General features: G+C 40.5%; 1 protein-coding gene across 6 annotated transcripts in view; it reads right to left on the bottom strand.

Moving 5' to 3' along the window:
* ANKS1B (ankyrin repeat and sterile alpha motif domain containing 1B) overlaps positions 1-18,622 on the bottom strand; it is a 349,603-nt gene that overhangs the window by 315,203 nt on the left and 15,778 nt on the right. For 5 of the 6 annotated variants that reach the window (XM_079991880.1, XM_079991876.1, XM_079991885.1 and 2 more), the window contains exons 2-3: positions 16,970-17,050; positions 7,898-8,054 (exon numbers count right to left, since the gene is read on the bottom strand). In XM_079991880.1, the coding sequence (XP_079848006.1) occupies positions 7,898-8,054; positions 16,970-17,050 (238 nt within the window). Of the gene's footprint in view, positions 1-3,081; positions 3,222-7,897; positions 8,055-16,969; positions 17,051-18,622 lie in introns of those variants that run through there. The other variant, XM_079991887.1, reaches the window with a different exon arrangement.

Below are 18,622 nucleotides of genomic sequence, written 5' to 3'. Positions count from 1 at the left end.
TTAAGTATATCATATGGTGATAAAATACTCATTTGACAACACAGGTTTATTCATGTCTAGGTAAAGGTAAAGGGACCCCTGACCATTAGGTCCAGTCGCGAACGACTCTGGGGTTGCGGCACTCATCTTGCTTTACTGGCCGAGGGAGCCGATGTTTGTCCACAAACAGTTTTTCCGGGTCATGTGGCCAGCATGACTAAGCCGCTTCTGGCGAACCAGAGCAGTGCATGGAAATGCCGTTTACCTTCCCGCCAGAGCAGTACCTATTTATCTACTTGCACCTTGACGTGCTTTCGAACTACTAGGTTGGCAGGAGCTGCAACCGAACAATGGGAGTTCACCCCGTCACGGGGATTCGAACCACCAACCTTCTGATCGGCAAGCCCTATGCTATGTGGTTTAGACCACAGTGCCACCCGTATCCCTTTATTCATGTCTACTTAGAAGTAAACCTCATTAAGTATCTGGAGCAGTTCAAAGCCCTGGACAGCAAGGTAGAACAGTGTGGCAGATCCACCACTGCATCTGAAGCCCTGATGGTCAAAACAAAAGGTGGTTGATTAGGGCATGTTGAATTTTCAACTTTCAAATTCCAAAAATAAGGGGACTTAATAAGTTCCACAGTGGCCCTGCTATGGTCAGTCTATAGAGAGGTGTTTGAAACAAGTCACAGAGGCAGCAGGGAGGGTGTATACACAGAAGAAACATGAGGGCTAAATCAGAGGCCAAGAAGCAAGATGGCAGCTGATGCCCAAGAACGAATCAATGCAAGACTTGATGAAACTTGTTGCTTAAATTTCTTATTAACATTACTTTCTAATGTTCTTTTTTGATTACAAGGTAATGCTGTATGTTAAGTAGGATATGTTTTATGCCAAAATTCTATTTTTATAGCATTACCTGACATTTCAGATGGTAAAATTAAAATTCTTTGATTTTTCAAGAGCAGTTTATGTGTTTTGTAACCAAACATAGATTTACCAAGCTAAATGTTGTCCAGTCACAAAAATAATAACAGATTTGAATTCCTTACACCCAAAATCATATTTTTAGGTCATCTCACTAAAGAATTTTGCAAAAAAATTCACCCCCAAAATGACATCCCTAGTGGATGGCTATTTTTCACTTTTTGCTCCATCTTTGGATCTATGCAATCCACCAGTGACCCTACCTAGCATCCCCTAGCATCTCATTTTTGTGTCTTCCAAAGGCTAGTGCCAGAGGAATTACCATCCATATGCACCCACTGTGCTTTTGGTGGTTGCAGCAAGGCCTGTGCAGCAGCATAGCACCCCTGCTGGGAGGGTATGATAAAGAGACACCTCTGCCTCATCCTAACTCATTCCAGAACTGTGGATTTGGGGGAGGGGGGAGCAGTATTGCTCTGCAAGCATGTGTTTCTAAATAAGGAACACTAGATATTTATTTGATGTTGATAGTAAAATATCATAGAAATTGGAAATATAGTGGTACCTCGGGTTACATATGCTTCAGGTTACATACGCTTCAGGTTACAGACTCCGCTAACCCAGAAATTGTACCTCAGGTTAAGAACTTTGCTTCAGGATGAGAACAGAAATTGTGCTCTGGCAGCGTGGCGGCAGCAGCAGGAGGCCCCATTAGCTAAAGTGGTGCTTCAGGTTAAGAACAGTTTCAGGTTAAGAACGGACTTCTGGAACGAATTAAGTACTTAACCCGAGGTACCACTGTATACTGTAGACATAATACATTTGAACAGGTATGTTCTATACAGTGCTATTGTAGTTTGAATTACCAAGTTAAACTACAAACAACCCTTCCAGAAGTTGAAAAAGAAAGTTCCAAACACTTGTTTTATTCAAAATAGTACCAACATACATGTGCACATTTAACCTACAGGTAACTTTTATTTAAGACAAAGCTGCTATAAGAACTAGCCATGCATGATAAAGTTTGGCAGCTGCATGTTTTTTCTCCAAGTACTGTGTTACTGTTCACAGTATTTATTTAAAATTGTTGTTTATTTTTTGATAAAATAATATTTGCTTCAAACAAAATATTGTAAGTGCTGATCTTATCAAGTACATATTGTGAATTTGGCTAAAATTTCAAAAGAAGAGGAATCAGTAGCACCTTTCCTTTTAGTACACAATAGGAGGAAATTATCAGATTTTTAAAACAGATTTGGATGAATGAACTGACAAAGTACAATAAAATGTTTTGTTGTTTGCTGATCAGTTTTGTTGAGAAAAGAACATGGGCATGAATTGGCAGTGGCAAGTATGTGGGATTGAAAATTCAATGCCCTTTATATGTTGAATTAATTTTCCCTGCTATAAAGTCTGTCACTAAGACAATACTACCAGTGGCCTAGGAAGAGTATGGTGAAACTGAACAGGGGGAGAAATAATGAACATAGAGTTATAGACAGCCAAAGCAATCAGTCACTACTTCCTAGGAACAGAATAGCTTAATGGCTGCAGAGAATGGCTGAATCCTGTGCCATGTTCTATATTTGGGCCATTTTTTTTAGTTCTTTGGAGCAGCTCTATGAAGAAAAATTCCAACCTACCTTGCTCTCCTTTGTCAATGGAAATTTATGGCAAAAAACATGCCAGTAAACTGTATGCTAGCAAATCTTATTTTTCAGTTTTGCCATTTCAACCTGGTTGTAACTTACTCAGTTACTTACCTAAACAGGCATTACCACTAACAGAATTACCAGGAATTTACTTGGCCCCACATTTCTCAAGTTATTTGTATTTTAAATGAATATATTTTTAACATAGAGGTCTTTACCAAACAAACACGTAATCTACCTAACCAAAACATAGTGGAACATAGTTTCAGCCACAAGCATAATGAGTATACCATAAGCCATGCATGCATAACCATATGCTTCAAATAGGCAGTGAGGTATACCACGGCCTTGTGTTGACACAGGTAGTTCTAAGATGTGTGTAATTTAGAGGGACAAAAGATGTACTTGAAAAAGCACACATTGAGATTAGGTAATATATTCTACCCAATTCAATGTACATGAAAAAACTAGTGCAGAAGAAATGGAATAGCATGTTGCAAGAAAATTGTGAAGGACATTACCTGGGACTCAAGATGCAGATTGAAACTGACTAAAGCTGTGAATGTCTAGTCAATTTCAATCTAGTGTCAGTGTCATTGGTAAAACACCTCTGGTTGCAGTTCTACTGCAACTGCTGAGTTGACCCTAAGAAACAGAAAAAGAAAAAAAAAGAGGAAGGGAAAGTAGAGAGCAAGGAAGGGGGAGAAAGAGAGAGAAATAAGGAAGGTAGGAAATAACTGATGCACAGAGTAAGACACACAAGGGATAAGAAAAGATGGAGAACAGGGAAATTGTTGAAACCTCCTCTACATTTTCTTATCAGCTAGTTTAAAATCTAGACATATGTTATCATTTCAGAAAGGTTTGCTGTGGTGTTCATTCAGTTCACTTTCATCTTTGCATACTATAGGGACTGCATACACTTTCATGTTAGAACCTAAGCTTGTATAAAGATTTTTTAACTAAAGTGCTGAGTTATGTCCACAAAAACTAACTCTGTAATATATTAAATACAGTGCTTTTTTTCAAGAAAAACAGGTGATGGAGCTCCCCATGAAGCTGTTCCAGTAAGTCGCCAGGCAACTCAGGGTAGCCCTGAATGGATGCCAATTTGACAACAGCAGTGTTCGCTGTCCACAGAGGTGCTAAGAACGACAGCAACCTTTCTCCCTAGCTGGTTTGGGGTCGCCTCTGGTTCTGGTGGAGGCCAAATAAATGCACCCCGACTCCTTTGTTCTCTTAGATTCAAGTGGATGGCTAGGGTAGCTCAGAAATACCCTCGGGTGCACGTGCAATGGTTGAGGACCGGCTGGAAAGCTTAAATCCTGCCACAGCTAGATGGGAAATGGATTGAATAAAAGGTTATAGGAATTGGCCCTGCCCCATAGATTGACAAATCACATCTAGGAGTGGCTAGGAGGTAGGTGAAGTCATAGATCTAAAAAAAAGTGTAGACTTGCACACACTGGCCAGCATCTGTTTTGACTTGAAATGTTCATTTTGGGCTTCTCAGAAGTATGTAAAGGCAAGAAGCAGGCTGGGGAAGTGCCAGCCCACAATGGGGTCCATCTGAGAGGTGCCAGAACTATGTCCCAGTGCGCTCCAGCTGAAAAAAGCACTGATTAAATATAATGACCAAAGGTGAACCATATAAGCCCCAATGGAATAATTAATTCCTTTAAGGAAAACCTGTATGAGTTTTATATTGTTTGTTAAATATAATGCACCAAAATGAACAATAAATATACATGTTCTGATTTTTTAAAATCTTACTATATCCAATAAAAAAGAGCCTAAATAAATTATGAAGTGTGACACTGCTTTTAACGCAATATTGGATAATTTTTCAAAGCAAAATGTCTTCTGCTTAAGATTAATGATCACTTGATCAATATATAAACTAAGAGAACAGACAGGTGATTTTAATGAAACATATTTTAGCTACATTAATTCTGATGTCACATAACTTCAAGATTTAAAAAAATAAAACCCCTGATTTTATTATTTACTGATAATATTTGTTTCCAGCCTTTCTGCCTCCAAGGCAACTCACAATAAATTAAAATTATTGACACCTCTGTCACTGAATAGACATATTTAAGATGTCATCGCATAAGGAAGAGAATTACTCAACTTCTTAAATTAAATGAAAGAAATAAAAGATGAAACAAAATACACTGTAATGACACACATAATGATTACACATGCTAGACAGAAGGTTCATCCCACATGGCTTATACATATATGATTAAGGCATTTCCTTCCTATTAAAAGTGGATTAAGGTAGTACCAATACAATTAGCTATTACGTTTCTGTTACAATCTTCCTAATACCTGCCATCTCTGTATTTCAGCTTTGTATTTTCTCTATTTCTTCCCTTAACTATTTTTATCTTAACTCCGACAGTGTGTCTAAGGTTCCCCCTCCCCAGTTACTGCCCTGATTGTTCCTCCTCAACATATTTCTATATTTATTTCCTAGTTTCACACTCCTAGCCATCATTAAACACCATCCCCTCTACACAGTTTATCCTCTGCTCTCTCTCCTAGTTTACGTATTGTAGCACCTTAGCATCTGCAATCCAGCAATCTCAGATAAAAGCTCAACAGCAAGGGAAGAAGCCTCCATTGTCATTTACATAAAATCAAAGATAGCACATTTATCGTTCTCATGCCATTGTTGTGAATAGGAGCTGCTTTAATTACTCTGAAACTCCAGATTTAAGAGCCAAACGCCTCCAAAATCTTGTAGCTTTCTCATTAGGATCACTATGAAGGAGACTAATAAGGACCACTAGAGGGTGCAACAAGAATGAGAAGACAAAAATAATCTACTGTTAAGAGATGAGCAGTTACAGGAGCCATTCACACAAAATTTCTCCTTATTTTTAATCCAAGGAAAGGAAATTATTGGCTAGGTTTTCCTAGCTCAGAAAATCATGATCTTATTACTGCACTTTTATTTATTTTTTAATATGTAGCAATAGGAGAAAGCATCTAAAGGAAGCATTGAAAACAAATTATCTGCTAATGTAACTATTTTACTGTGATTTTTATGTTATTAAAATCTAAGTTCCATACAGCTGATTTCAAAAGACATGAACAAATCCCAGTTTTGCTTGTCTAAAATCATCAGTTTGTTCTTATGTTCTGAAAATGCTTCTAAATCAAGAAGAGTAAGAGAGAACCATGTGTGGTTTTTAAGAATTTAATTAAAGAGGGAACTCAATTAAAAATACTGTCTGTCAGTATTTTTCAGTCTGTTTCTTAGTCATGTTCACCAAGATAATATATAGCCAATATAAATATTTCAGAAAATATATGGTAAAACTATTTTTTTTTAAATATTAATTCCCATATCAGCTATTTTTTCATTTAAAATAACACATTTCATTGTTTTAAAACAATGTCATTCCACACTTTTTTATTTGTAAAGTTCTTTTCATCAACTACAAACCTGGACAAGCCATAACCATATGCAAAATCCCTTTTTAAAAGAGTATTTATTTCACCATATTGGGATGTATTCAGTGGTGCCCTTCACTGATGAACAGCTCTTTGATTCTGTTAAGGACAGAATAGGGAGGCAATTTTTACCAGTTCTGCCTGCTTCTTTTAAACCATTTGTGCTACCTCTCAGCCAAAGGGACAAGAGAACCTGAAAAAGATACCTCCCTCCCTGTACCACTGGTGGATATCTTCGCTGGATTAAGGTGCCTTCCATCATTGAAGAAACCTCTGGATACTGCCCATTTTTATTTCTCTCTGCACTCAGCACATTTTCATCTATTTTACATTTTGACCAGTTATTACTGAATAGATCCTGATGTGAGAGGGAAGTTAAATTCCTTCCTTACTTTCATATATATCCCTCCTGAGCAAAACTGAAAACATTTCCATATTTGTTGATTTAACAAAACACTTACTGTCTATAACAGTATGCAAATATAAAAGAAAAAACTCTCATAGTTATAAATCAGTGTTAAAATAATTATAATATTAAAATAATACATTACATCAGACACTTTCTGTTTTCTGTGTAATACACTACCCTCTTCCTTATGGGGTGGGTGGGTGTGGGTGTGGGTGTGGGTGTGGGTGTGGGAGAGAGAGAGAGAGAGAGAGAGAGAGAGAGAGAGAGAGAGAGAGAACCCTAATTTCTCCTATCCTATCATGATGTCTGGCAACTTTTCCCTAAAAGCATAACTCCTGCTGTTCTGGAAAAATCTGAAAATAGTATGGCTGATGTTGTGCATTCCTCTTTAAGGAGGAAGTAATGGAACAAGAAGAGGCTAATAAGAATTCCTGGTGTACGAATTTTGTTTTCAGACATTGTGGGATATCATTGGATACAATATACAGTACATGTTTCCATTAGATTAATGTAGATTCATTATATTGATCAGGAATCCATGTACATACAGTATAAACAATGGCAATAGTTTTGAGTATCACATGCTATGGTAAGAAATATCTTCTAAAAATATACAATATTATAAAGATTTGGGGGGCATCTTATCTCATTTTAAGAAAGGCAGCCTTGATATTCAGTATAGTGTTGTGTAGTGCTAGGCTGTGAAGAAGTCTGCAATATACAACAGAGCTCAGAGGCCTTTAAAAATGGTATGAAATCACTGATGTATTATTTGTTTTTAATTTCTTGGTTTAAAAAGATTATGGGTATACAACATCACATCACCTAGGTTGAAAACCTACAACACACAGTGATTCTGAAATACAAAATTCTTTTTTTAAAAAAACCATGGGACTACACTCCTTGTCTGTAAAGAATTCAATAGTAGCAGACCCTACTACTGCTTAGTAGTACAGTAATAGTACCAGTAGTAGATGACATGGTGAGGCAGCAGTGTTCACCTGTCCTTCCAACAGTTGAGTTGCTGCTGCTTATTGGGATGGAGAGAGGGAGGGTAAGGTGATGAGAAGGTTGATGCTGTGCGAACACACTGGCAGGAGTGCCAGATTGGCTCTGCTAGTGCATATACACCATGCTGAACTCCCAGGAACTACCCCTCTGCACCATCCACTACTGAACAGTATCAATGCCTCAGTAGTCATGAGAGCTATCAAATAAGGCTATGCTGAATACAATTCAATAGTAATAATAATGATAAGAACTGTTCAAATGCTAATGTCTGCTATTTTAAAATTAACTGGCCTATCCATATAGCTCTACAAACACAATGATCCTTATTTGCAACCATAGAATTTTTTTTAAGCATGAAGAAGCTTCATGAATCCGTCCATATAGCTGTAAGAATAAAATTATACTTACTTGTGTTTTCTGAAGACATAAACAAAGATATTTAATAACGTCACCTGTTCATTCACTCTGGAATGTGATGGCCCATGATGGATAAGAATCTTCACAATCTCTACATCTCCTTTCCAAGCAGCCAAGTGTATAGGAAAATACCCTTTATTATCTGCCACATTAGTTGATGCTTCAAACTGAAGTAATTTGATAACTACATCCCTGAAAAACATAAAATATGACCTAAGGGTTGACAACAAGGTTTCTTTGTAAAGCTGGTTTATCAGAGCACATATGGTCATGATATATTGGAACCAAACAAGCACAGCATTCAGTCTTTACTCAAATGACAGCAACACAAGTGCAAAGAAGCTAGTATCGCTAAGACATTTGCAAATGGTTGTAAGAATTATATCTCATGGGATAAGAGAGTAGATATTTCATTTTTTTAAAAAATAATGTTTATTATCATTTCTAAAAGGTACAAATAGCAAAAATACATACATAAAAAGGAAAAAAAGAAAGAAAGAAAAAAAAGAGATTCCACCTTTTAAATCCCATTTTCAATAGCTTCTTTTCTGGACTTCCCCACGCCTCCCCTTCTTGTATTCCATTTCCCATATTTGTTCAGCAAGTTTTTACCTTAATATCATCACTTATTTTAGCCATTATTTCAATGTTATATTTACTTTAGTCTAATCAATGACACTTAAACTATATACCTTATTCATATATACGAAAGATAAGAGAACAGAAAAAATCAATAACAAAATAAAAATACTTTTCCTAAGGTTGTCCCTGGTTCCCATCCACGAATTCCCCATTTTATTACTAATGAATAACATAAAAAAAGAAAAGAGGATTTTTACACTACATAGTGAAAATCAGGCCCCCTTCGGGCTCCCAAGCCCTCCTTTTCCATCCCCGGTTTCCACCCCAAACCTAAATCCGTAAGTCTATCTTTTTAGCCCGGTGCCCTTACGTCCGAGGCTCTCAAGTCCCCTTCAGTCCCTCTCAGCCGGCTTCTTTGGAAATCTTTTATGTTAAATACCCAAACTCGAAAAAGTACTTTCTCAATACTGTCAGTGATTTTTTCAACCAAGTCAAGTTGTTTAAATGTGAAGCTCCGTCTTTGTTTCTTAAGTTCATACATCCCAGCTAGTCCAACTTTCACTCTGGTCGGGTTTGAAATCATCTTGATAAGTCCTCGGCTCTCATTTGTCTTCTGTATCACTTCGGCCGTCCCTTGTTTAACAAGTGTCTTTTCCTCCTCTTCTTTCTTTAGTTTCATTTCTTGTCCAGCTGCCCGTGTTTTGAGTATCAGGCCCTTTTCCATCTCAGTAGCTATATTTTCTGTAGGTTTCGACTTTGAAGGGCTTGTAGACCAAACATGACCTTGCTCATACGTCTCTTGCAGCTTTCTCATGAGAACGACCAGCTCTTGCAGCTCTGCTCGTATTTCCCGACGTATTTCCATCTTGTAGTGTCCGTGAATCCCCTCTAGAGGGATTCTTGTTACTTAGTATTCCTTTCACTTCCGACCCAAAAGTCAATGTTGTTTGTATCAATCTTCCTTTGCTTTAAGTTACTTTATATCAAAATAACCGGCTAAAGTTAAAACTTTCAGTTCTTTCCAAACTTTGACAGCTAATCTGACAGCTGTCAAAGGCTTCCTGTAAGTCCACCACAGGCTCTTTCACGAGTTACTCCCGGTCTCTAGAAAAGTGGTACTTAATCAAAACATATAAGCTCTTGCCCTCCAGCACGATAACTTGATCTTTTAAAGTCCGTGGAATTAATATCTTTTATCCAATCACCAAAGATAACCGACGACTCTTCTCACAACCTTAGTTGGCAGATCCTTGCTGTTAGACTGTTTACAATGGGGGTGAGGCGGACTTCCTCTTTTCACCTCCCCCCGCTCGTACCAGATCCATAAACAAAATAATTTAAAAAGTTCGGTTCCAAATTACTCACGGGTTGTTGTTCTTAAATTTAAGTCCAAATTTTACACGGAAGAAGTCAGCGCTGTCCGGCAAATGGCTTGCGGCTTCACTCAGCGGGGGAAGCAGAGGACTCACAGCACCACGCCGCTCCCCGGCACCCGTTCCGTAGCCTTTAAAAAGGCTCCTTCGCGGGTCGGGAGGGCGCTAACGGTGCCCGCCGAGTCACCACGTCCCCGGGCATTCGCGCCCGTGGTTTTAAAGGGTCCCCGTGTCGCTGGCACGGCAAGACCCAGCCCCCGTTGAGCAGATTCCCTCCAGAGCTCGGAGGGAATCCGCCATTAGCCGATCGCGCTAACCCGGAAGTCTAAGAGAGTAGATCTTTCATAATCACAGAAGGTTTGTTCTCCTTGGGTATTCCACAGATATTCATAATGACATCAAAAGAGCAAAGATAATATCCATATTTTAAGAGACAGATTACAGGGAGTATAAACATTTGATATACCCGAGGCTTGCAGCTAAAGTTCTGGATGGTTAACAATTTAATATCAGCAGTCCCTTACTTGCCTTGACTCTGCTCAACAATCCACTAGCTGCAAAGTTTCCTTGAATGACATCAGAAAGACCACTGCATCTTCCTGGACAGGAAGGAATATGAAGGTTTCTAGTTACAGTTGAGTCTTGTCTGAGAGACATAGCCTTTCTGAGCTTTATCCTTTAGTTGGTTCTGTATCCTTTGGCTGGTTTTGACTTCTGTCTTGCTCTTTGTTCTTGTCTCCTATTTTGTCCTTCAGTTCTTGCTTACTCTTCAGTCATGCCTCCACATTTGTCCATTAGTCCTGACTGACTTTGTCCCCTCACTCTGATATTCTAATGCAATTTCTACCTCCTGACTCCCAGACCATTGCCTATGGATTAGCACTGATACCAGCTTTACTACCTCTTCGCCTGTCCTTTCTCTTTTCCTCCACAATACTAAATATCAGCCCTCGTAACTCTTCTTTCTCCCTTTATTCTGTATCCCACTCTTACATTTCAGTTCCCCTTCCATCAGTGGTGCAGGTAGGTAATTTAGGTGCTGGACTTAACGGTCTTATTATTATTATCATTTATCTTATCCACCCCCTCCATCCCCTATTTCACCATTCTGTGCTTTACAAGTACTTATACATTCCTGGTACAGTACAGAGGCAACCAAAAACCAGTTTACCAACCCAGATTAAAAAAGAATAATACTTTGAGCATGTGCAGTTTTGGGTCAACTGAACAATGGGGAGATATTCTAGCTGGATGTCATGGATACTGGGACGGTAGGGTAAAAATCATGGCTTTGTTCCATCTTTTGTGGATACTTCCTCTTTCACCCAGACACTTACAAAGACATGTTATAATAGTATTTTACCACACAGGTAGCTGCTGAAGAAATAATGCAAGAGTACCATGAGGTCATTAGCCAATTTTTACAAATGCAGGGAATGGAATACAGTGGTGCCTCGCAAGACGAAAAGAATCCGTTCCGCGAGTCTCTTCGTCTTGCGGTTTTTTCATCTTGCGAAGCAACCCTATTAGCGGCTTAGCGGATTAGCGCTATTAGCGGCAAAGCGGCTATTAGCGGCTTAGCGACTTAGAAAAAGGGGGGGAGCGAAAAAAATCGCAAGACTCGCAAGATGTTTTCGTCTTGCGAAGCAAGCCCATAGAGAAATTCGTCTTGCGAAGCACCTCGAAAAACGGAAAACCCTTTCGTCTAGCGGGTTTTTCGTCTTGCGAGGCATTCGTCTTGCGGGGCACCACTGTATTCTAGCATAAGGAGAGAAAAGAGGGTTGTAAAGGGGGGAAAGAAAAATGGAAGGTGAGTGGACACAATTTTAGCTTCAGTTGTGTCAACTAATATAAGAGACTTTAAATAAGAACTCTCTTCACAACGGACTGCCAGATGATCTAACTGCTCCATTGAGAAAGTTTTGCCCAGGGTTTTTAGAGCCTTCACACAGCAAGCGCCTTGCTTCCTAAGTAAGGCAGAGAGCTTAAAAGCAGGTTTCATGTTGCATTTTCCTGGTGTCCTTCGATTACATATAGTTGAAATTGTACAAGTTAAATGCATGTAAGATGTGATCATATTGTAATATTTTATAACTGCCAGACCAGAACTTCATACTTCCAGACATTAACTGTTTACAAATATAGGTCAGAATTTATGCACCCTCACTTTAATGTTCTGCCCTCTGCTCTGTTAACTGACCAATTTAAGACAATTCCATTTAATGAACATCTTTGGGTCACGTTCTTTTATTCTACCATTGTATAGAAAGCCCAGAGGGAGGCTGACTCTTCCTTTATTATGAACTCTACCAGGAAGACTCACTGAAATTCTTGTTATATTACTGTTTAAACAGGTAGTTAAATTTTTCTATCATCAAGAAACAGATGGTGAAGAAAGAACTTCCTTTTTGCTCTTCCATAAATATTATCTATTTCTTAATTATGTAAACTAATTATTCTCTGTTTATCCGCTTATATTAGTTGGTGATCATAATAAAATATATCACCCAAAACCATGTTATAATCATAACTGAACTATTCTTCTATATAATAATAAGGTATTCAAATTTTAAGGTTCTTAGTTATGTTTCAGATCAGATCCCAGCCTTGCAAAGTGGCTCGGGGAAGGCGTCATAAGAAGGACACTATGTGCCCTTCGTTCCCAGCCCCTCAAAGGCAAAGCTGGCCGTTCCCGAGCCAACCACACTTTGCAAGGTTGGGATCTGATCAGATCCTAGCCTCGCAAAGTGCCGCAAGGCTGGCTCAGGGAAGGTGGTGTGAGGAGCCCCACCCCCAAAGATGCCTGGAGCAATCACCCCACAGTGCCCCCATTCACACTACACCCTACTGGCGCTGGGTATTTCAGCTGGAGCTGCAATAAGTGCAGAGTCAAGATCACTCTGAAGTCAAGTTACTTTATACTCTGTGTATACTCAGAGGTCCCTCACATACAGTGTGAGTCAGTGACCTCTGGACCATCCAAAATAATTCTACCGGCTAGCTACCAGAGGATGCAATGCAAGCTGCAAAATGAGCCTTCTTCACAGCCACACAGTAGCCATGATTATATGCTTTAACCAGTGTTTGGGCAGCTTCAGAGTGAGACTTGGGTCACTTGCACTGAAATCTTTGTCCAGCTTGCATCCTAGCCCCAAGTTCCCCAGAATATCAAGGGGACACTTGAGCTCCACAATGCCAGACAGGACATGGGAGCAATCATGTCAACCATCTGTTTCATCTTGCTGTTCTATAGTGAGACCAGGGCTTCAATAGCACTGACAGCTTTCTCCACTTAAAAATACCCCAGAGCATTCAGGAACACACCAGTTTCATCAGTCTCTGGGGCAGAAGGGCCCACCACTCTACATAACAGGTAACGGTCCAACTCTGACAACTGAGTGCATTTCACTACCCCTATTGTCAACCTATCCCTCATATCACTTGGGGCAAAAAGACTACATCATGCCCTGCCTGATGTGTGGGACAGATGATCACTTGAGACAGACCCATGGTTGTCATGGAGGCTATCAAGCCCCAAGCCCAGTAACAATCTCCACATGACTATTGAGGTCACCCAGGACTATCACCCTGGGTCTTTCAACAATACCCCAGAGACTACCAAAGCTAGCCCCATCAGGGGTGCTGATGGCGAACAGGGTGGTCAGTAGACCAGCGGCATCCCCAATCTGTCTCTTTGGCCCAACACCAGGTGCAGACCCTCTAAATCTATATTAAGTTCAAGAGGTTTTAAGTTCAAGGATATTGTAATAAAGTATATTTATTGTGGACAACAGCAAACCCTCCTTCTCAATGCACTAATATAGGCTGGTGTTGAACCGAGTACCCAGGTGGGCACAGCTGGATAAGGTCAAGCCCACCCAGCTCATTCACCCAAATCTCACAATCAAGTCTAGGATGACCTTGGTCTTATTAAGGACTGATTTGGTATTCACTAATACCAGTGGGAAAAACCACTGGGCCGGTAAGATACAATCTAAGTCAAATCCCTTATGAATACACAGTGGAAGTGAGGAACAGGTTTAAGGATTTAGATTTGGTGGACAGAGTGCCTGAAGAACTATGGATGGAGGCTCATAACATTATACAGGAGGCAGCAACTAAAACCATCCCAACGAAAAGGAAATGCAAGAAAGCAAAGTGGCTGTCCAACAAGGCCTTACAAATAGCAGGGGAAAGAAGGCAAGCAAAATGCGAGGGAGATAGTGAAAGATACAGGAAATTGAATACAGATTTCCAAAAAATAGCAAGGAGAGACAAGAAGGCCTTCTTAAACGAGCAATGCAAAGAAATAGAGGAAAACAATAGAATGGGGAAAACCAGAGATCTGTTCAAGAAAATTGGAGATATGAAAGGAACATTTCGTACAAACATTACCATAATAAAAGACAAAAGTGGAAAGGACCTAACAGAAGCAGAAGACATCAAGAAGAGGTGGCAAGAATACACAGAGGAACTATACCAGAAAGAAATGGATGTCTCGTATACCCCAGGTAGTGTGGTTGCTGACCTTGAGCCAGACATCCTGGAGAGTGAAGTCAAATGGGCCTTAGAAAGCACTGCTAATAACAAGGCAAGTGGAAGTGATGATATTCCAGCTGAACTATTTAAAATTTTAAAAGATGATGCTGTTAAGGTGCTACACTCAATATGCCAGCAAATTTGGAAAACTCAGCAGTGGCTAGAGGATTGGAGAAGATCAGTCTACATCCCAATCCCCAAGAAGGGCAGTGTCAAAGAATGCTCTAACTACCACACAATTGCACTCATTTCACACGCTAGCAAGGTTATGCTTAAAATTCTACAAGGCAGGCTTAAGCAGTATGTGGACCGAGAACTCCCAGAAGTGCAAGCTGGATTTCGAAGGGGCAGAGGAACCAGAGACCAAATTGCAAACATGCGCTGGATTATGGAGAAAGCTAGAGAGTTCCAGAAAGACATCTACTTCTGCTTCATTGACTATGCAAAAGCCTTTGACTGTGTCGACCACAGCAAACTATGGCAAGTTCTTAAAGAAATGGGAGTGCCTGATCACCTCATCTGTCTCCTGAGAAATCTCTATGTGGGACAAGAAGCTACAGTTAGAACTGCATATGGAACAACTGATTGGTTCAAAATTGGGAAAGGAGTACGGCAAGGCTATATATTGTCTCCCTGCTTATTAAACTTATATGCAGAATTCATCATGCGAAAGGCTGGGCTGGATGAATCCCAAGCCGGAATTAAGATCGCCGGAAGAAATATCAACAACCTCAGATATGCAGATGACACAACCTTGATGGCAGAAAGTGAAGAGGAATTAAAGAACTTTTTAATGAGGGTGAAAGAGGAGAGCGCAAAATATGGGCTGAAGCTCAACATCAAAAAAACGAAGATCATGGCCACTGGGCCCATCACCTCCTGGCAAATAGAAGGGGAAGAAATGGAGGCAGTGAGAGATTTTACTTTCTTGGGCTCCATGATCACTGCAGATGGTGACAGCAGTCACGAAATTAAAAGACGCCTGCTCCTTGAGAGAAAGGCGATGGCAAACCTAGACAGCATCTTAAAAAGCAGAGACATCACCTTGCCAACAAAGGTCCGTATAGTTAAAGCCATGGTTTTCCCAGTAGTGATGTATGGAAGTGAGAGCTGGACCATAAAGAAGGCTGATCGCCGAAGAATTGATGCTTTTGAATTATGGTGCTGGAGGAGACTCTTGAGAGTCCCATGGACTGCAAGAAGATCAAACCTCTCCATTCTGAAGGAAATCAGCCCTGAGTGGCCACTGGAAGGACAGATTGTGAAGCTGAGGCTCCAATACTTTGGCCACCTCATGAGAAGAGAAGACTCCCTAGAAAAGACCCTGATGTTGGGAAAGATTGAGGGCACAAGGAGAAGGGGACGACAAAGGACAAGATGGTTGGACAGTGTTCTTGAAGCCACAAACATGAGTCTGACCAAACTGCAGGAGGCAGTGGAAGATAGGAGTGCCTGGCGTGCTCTGGTCCATGGGGTCATGAAGAGTCGGACACGACTTAACGACTAAACAACAACAAAACAGCACCAGCAGACTGGAGGGCTCAGTGGAAATGCTACCAGTACCTTCCAGAGATGTCGGATGGCTGGAACAAGGAACCGAAACCAAACATATAGGCCTCCACTGCAGATGGTAGTCAGTCCCTTCATTCCAACTTTACCTTCCCCTGCACTGGAATTGGAGCAGCATCTTTGCCACTTTCTGCTAGCTGCCCACCCAGACACATTTCATCACCATTTTCTTCCATCCCTATAAACATATGGGAGATTAGGCCTACAGATAGTAAACTAATACATCCTACAATGTCAGATGGAAGATGGTACATCTACTACAACTCTCCCCTCTGCCTCTCACTCAGGGGAACCCCACCAAATAAAACTTCCCCCCAACCAGGCTGTCACCATGGGTGAAGGTCACAGGCCTGTCTCCTCCAGTGTCTGGCCTACAATTCTATATCCCAGCTGACACTGTGGGACACCCCTGTCCCTGTGTCTCCCTGAAGTGGTAACCCAAAGCAGTGAACTCCTCTAGTGTGGCATATGGCTCCACACTGACACCCCAGCTGTATCCACTTAGCCAGCAACCAAATAATACCAGGCACTGCTGACAGGCAGCTCCAAGAAAGACAACTCTAAGACTGATACAGACAACTTGAAACACAGCAACAACAAAATTACCTTGCTGCATTTTATTATGGTCCGAGCAGGAAGATTCCAATCCATCTTCACCCTAGTCACATTGCAAAAGGCCTTTACCTATGTATAAAAGTTCCATGGTTGAAACTGAGTGGATGCAAGGATGGTGGAGATTTCTTCGCCACTATCATTGCCCAGATTAGAACCCAAAATGGGCTCTAAGCTGTGTTTTAAATATGCTTGCTGTTAACCAAATTGAATTTTCTCGCTAAAGAAAGGGAGAACAAAATTATTTTGTACACATGAAAATGGAGGTGGCTGCTACAACAGCAGAAGTGGGGCAGGTGTTTTAAGTAGGGCAGTTTACTAAAGCTTGGTGCACACAAAAATATGACTATGTCTAAACTTAATGCAGGTTAATACCAACATTTTTAACACAAAGTAATACCAGCATAATATTGATAGCCATTTGACACTTACTTGTGACCATTTAAAGCTGCATGGTGCAAAGCAGTGTAACCCGAACTATCTGTGCAGTTTATATTTGGTCCTCGCCAGATGCTGAAAATAAAGCACAAACTCTATTATAATAAATACATAGTTTTGTGGGTTTATTAATTTCAAAGACTTTAGCCATAATCATTATATACAGACAGAGGCTCAATGAAATGTAAACACTGGCCAACAAATAAAGGTAAATTTAAGCAAAAAAATCAGAAGCAGAATATTCTTGTGGTAGGGAGTATACCACTTTGGTCAGCTTTTAAAGCAATTGAATGTGAAAAGTTTATTACCTCAGAAAGATGACCAATATCCAAAAGCCTTATCTCTAAAATACAATTTTCTTCACATTCTTAATCAATCTTAAATATCACAGCAGAACATACAAGTGGGGCTGTTCTTTCAAGTACAGATGCTCAAACGCTGATTCTGCCTGTGATGCATCCCACCTCTTACGACTAGGGTCAATGTGGGAAACCTCAGGTCTAGGGCTGAATGCAGCCCTCTGGGTCTCTTCATCTGGCCCTTGGGACTTTCCTGTAAACCAGCTTCCAACATCTCAGTGTTTGACCTGCATTAAAATTTTTGGTTCAAGTTTAACAAAATATCAGTGATTATTATTTTTTTATAAAAATGTTTTTATTAAAAGATTTTCACGGATAACAAAGGTACATATAATGTTACATTTTTCAATTCACAGAGTCCTTGTTTGAAAAGTATGGTAGAAACAATCTGAGTTTACTAGGTGGAAGAGCTCAACAAATGAGACTTTTCAGGCAAAATTGCAACTGATAAAAATATTTCTTTACAACTGCCCATTCTACTGAGAAATTTATAAAAATGATCTATGCTGCAACCTGTTGTGCTTGGTATAAATTGAACACCACCTGCTCTCTCAATAATCCCTCTTTCAATTTTATAAGTTTCAGGTTGTTCATAAACTAGGGAAACTTATGCCAACAAAACTGTGAGAAAACATGTCTAGAACCAACCATCAAAAGTGGCCAAAATCAACCTTATGTGCCATAGACTTACCAGGCCATCAACAGAACAGTACTCAAGCTACAAGGTATAGCCCTCCAAAATTCTAGGATCCAGCAATCTTCACAAGTCTCTAAGAGCAGAAATTCTAATTGCATTCCATCCAACATCCTGGGGTGGGGGGAGGCTAATTGGGACACAACCTCCCCCACGCACCTCAACATCACCTTGCCGCCCTTATGCACCACTGCCGCAGCCTCCCCCTGCATCATCCCACTACCGGCCACCCTTATACACTACCACAACTGCCTCCCCACAATTCACACCATCTCGCCACCAGCCAGCCTTACCCCCCCACTGCCAGCACTCACACACATGCCACACATGCAAATACTTCCAGAAGTGGCACTGGAGAAATAGGGGAGCACAGCACCAAAAAAGGTGTGTCAACAGCTGCGGTAGAGGTGGTGGCAGAGGGAGCCAAAACAGGACATCCAAGATTGGCATCAGAAACTGGGGTGGCTTCTGTCAATCTAGGATATCATGCTCAAAATGAGACGGTTGCACCGCATGGCTTAACTGGTCCAAAACTTCACAGGAGCACAGAAAGGCAGATCTAAGGGCTACCTCACAGTTGCTAGCAACCTCCAT

The sequence above is a fragment of the Podarcis cretensis genome (genome assembly GCF_951804945.1).
Source record: "Podarcis cretensis genome assembly, chromosome: 10".
Lineage (NCBI taxonomy): Eukaryota > Metazoa > Chordata > Lepidosauria > Squamata > Lacertidae > Podarcis > Podarcis cretensis.
This window is presented reverse-complemented; position numbering and strand designations above follow the sequence as displayed.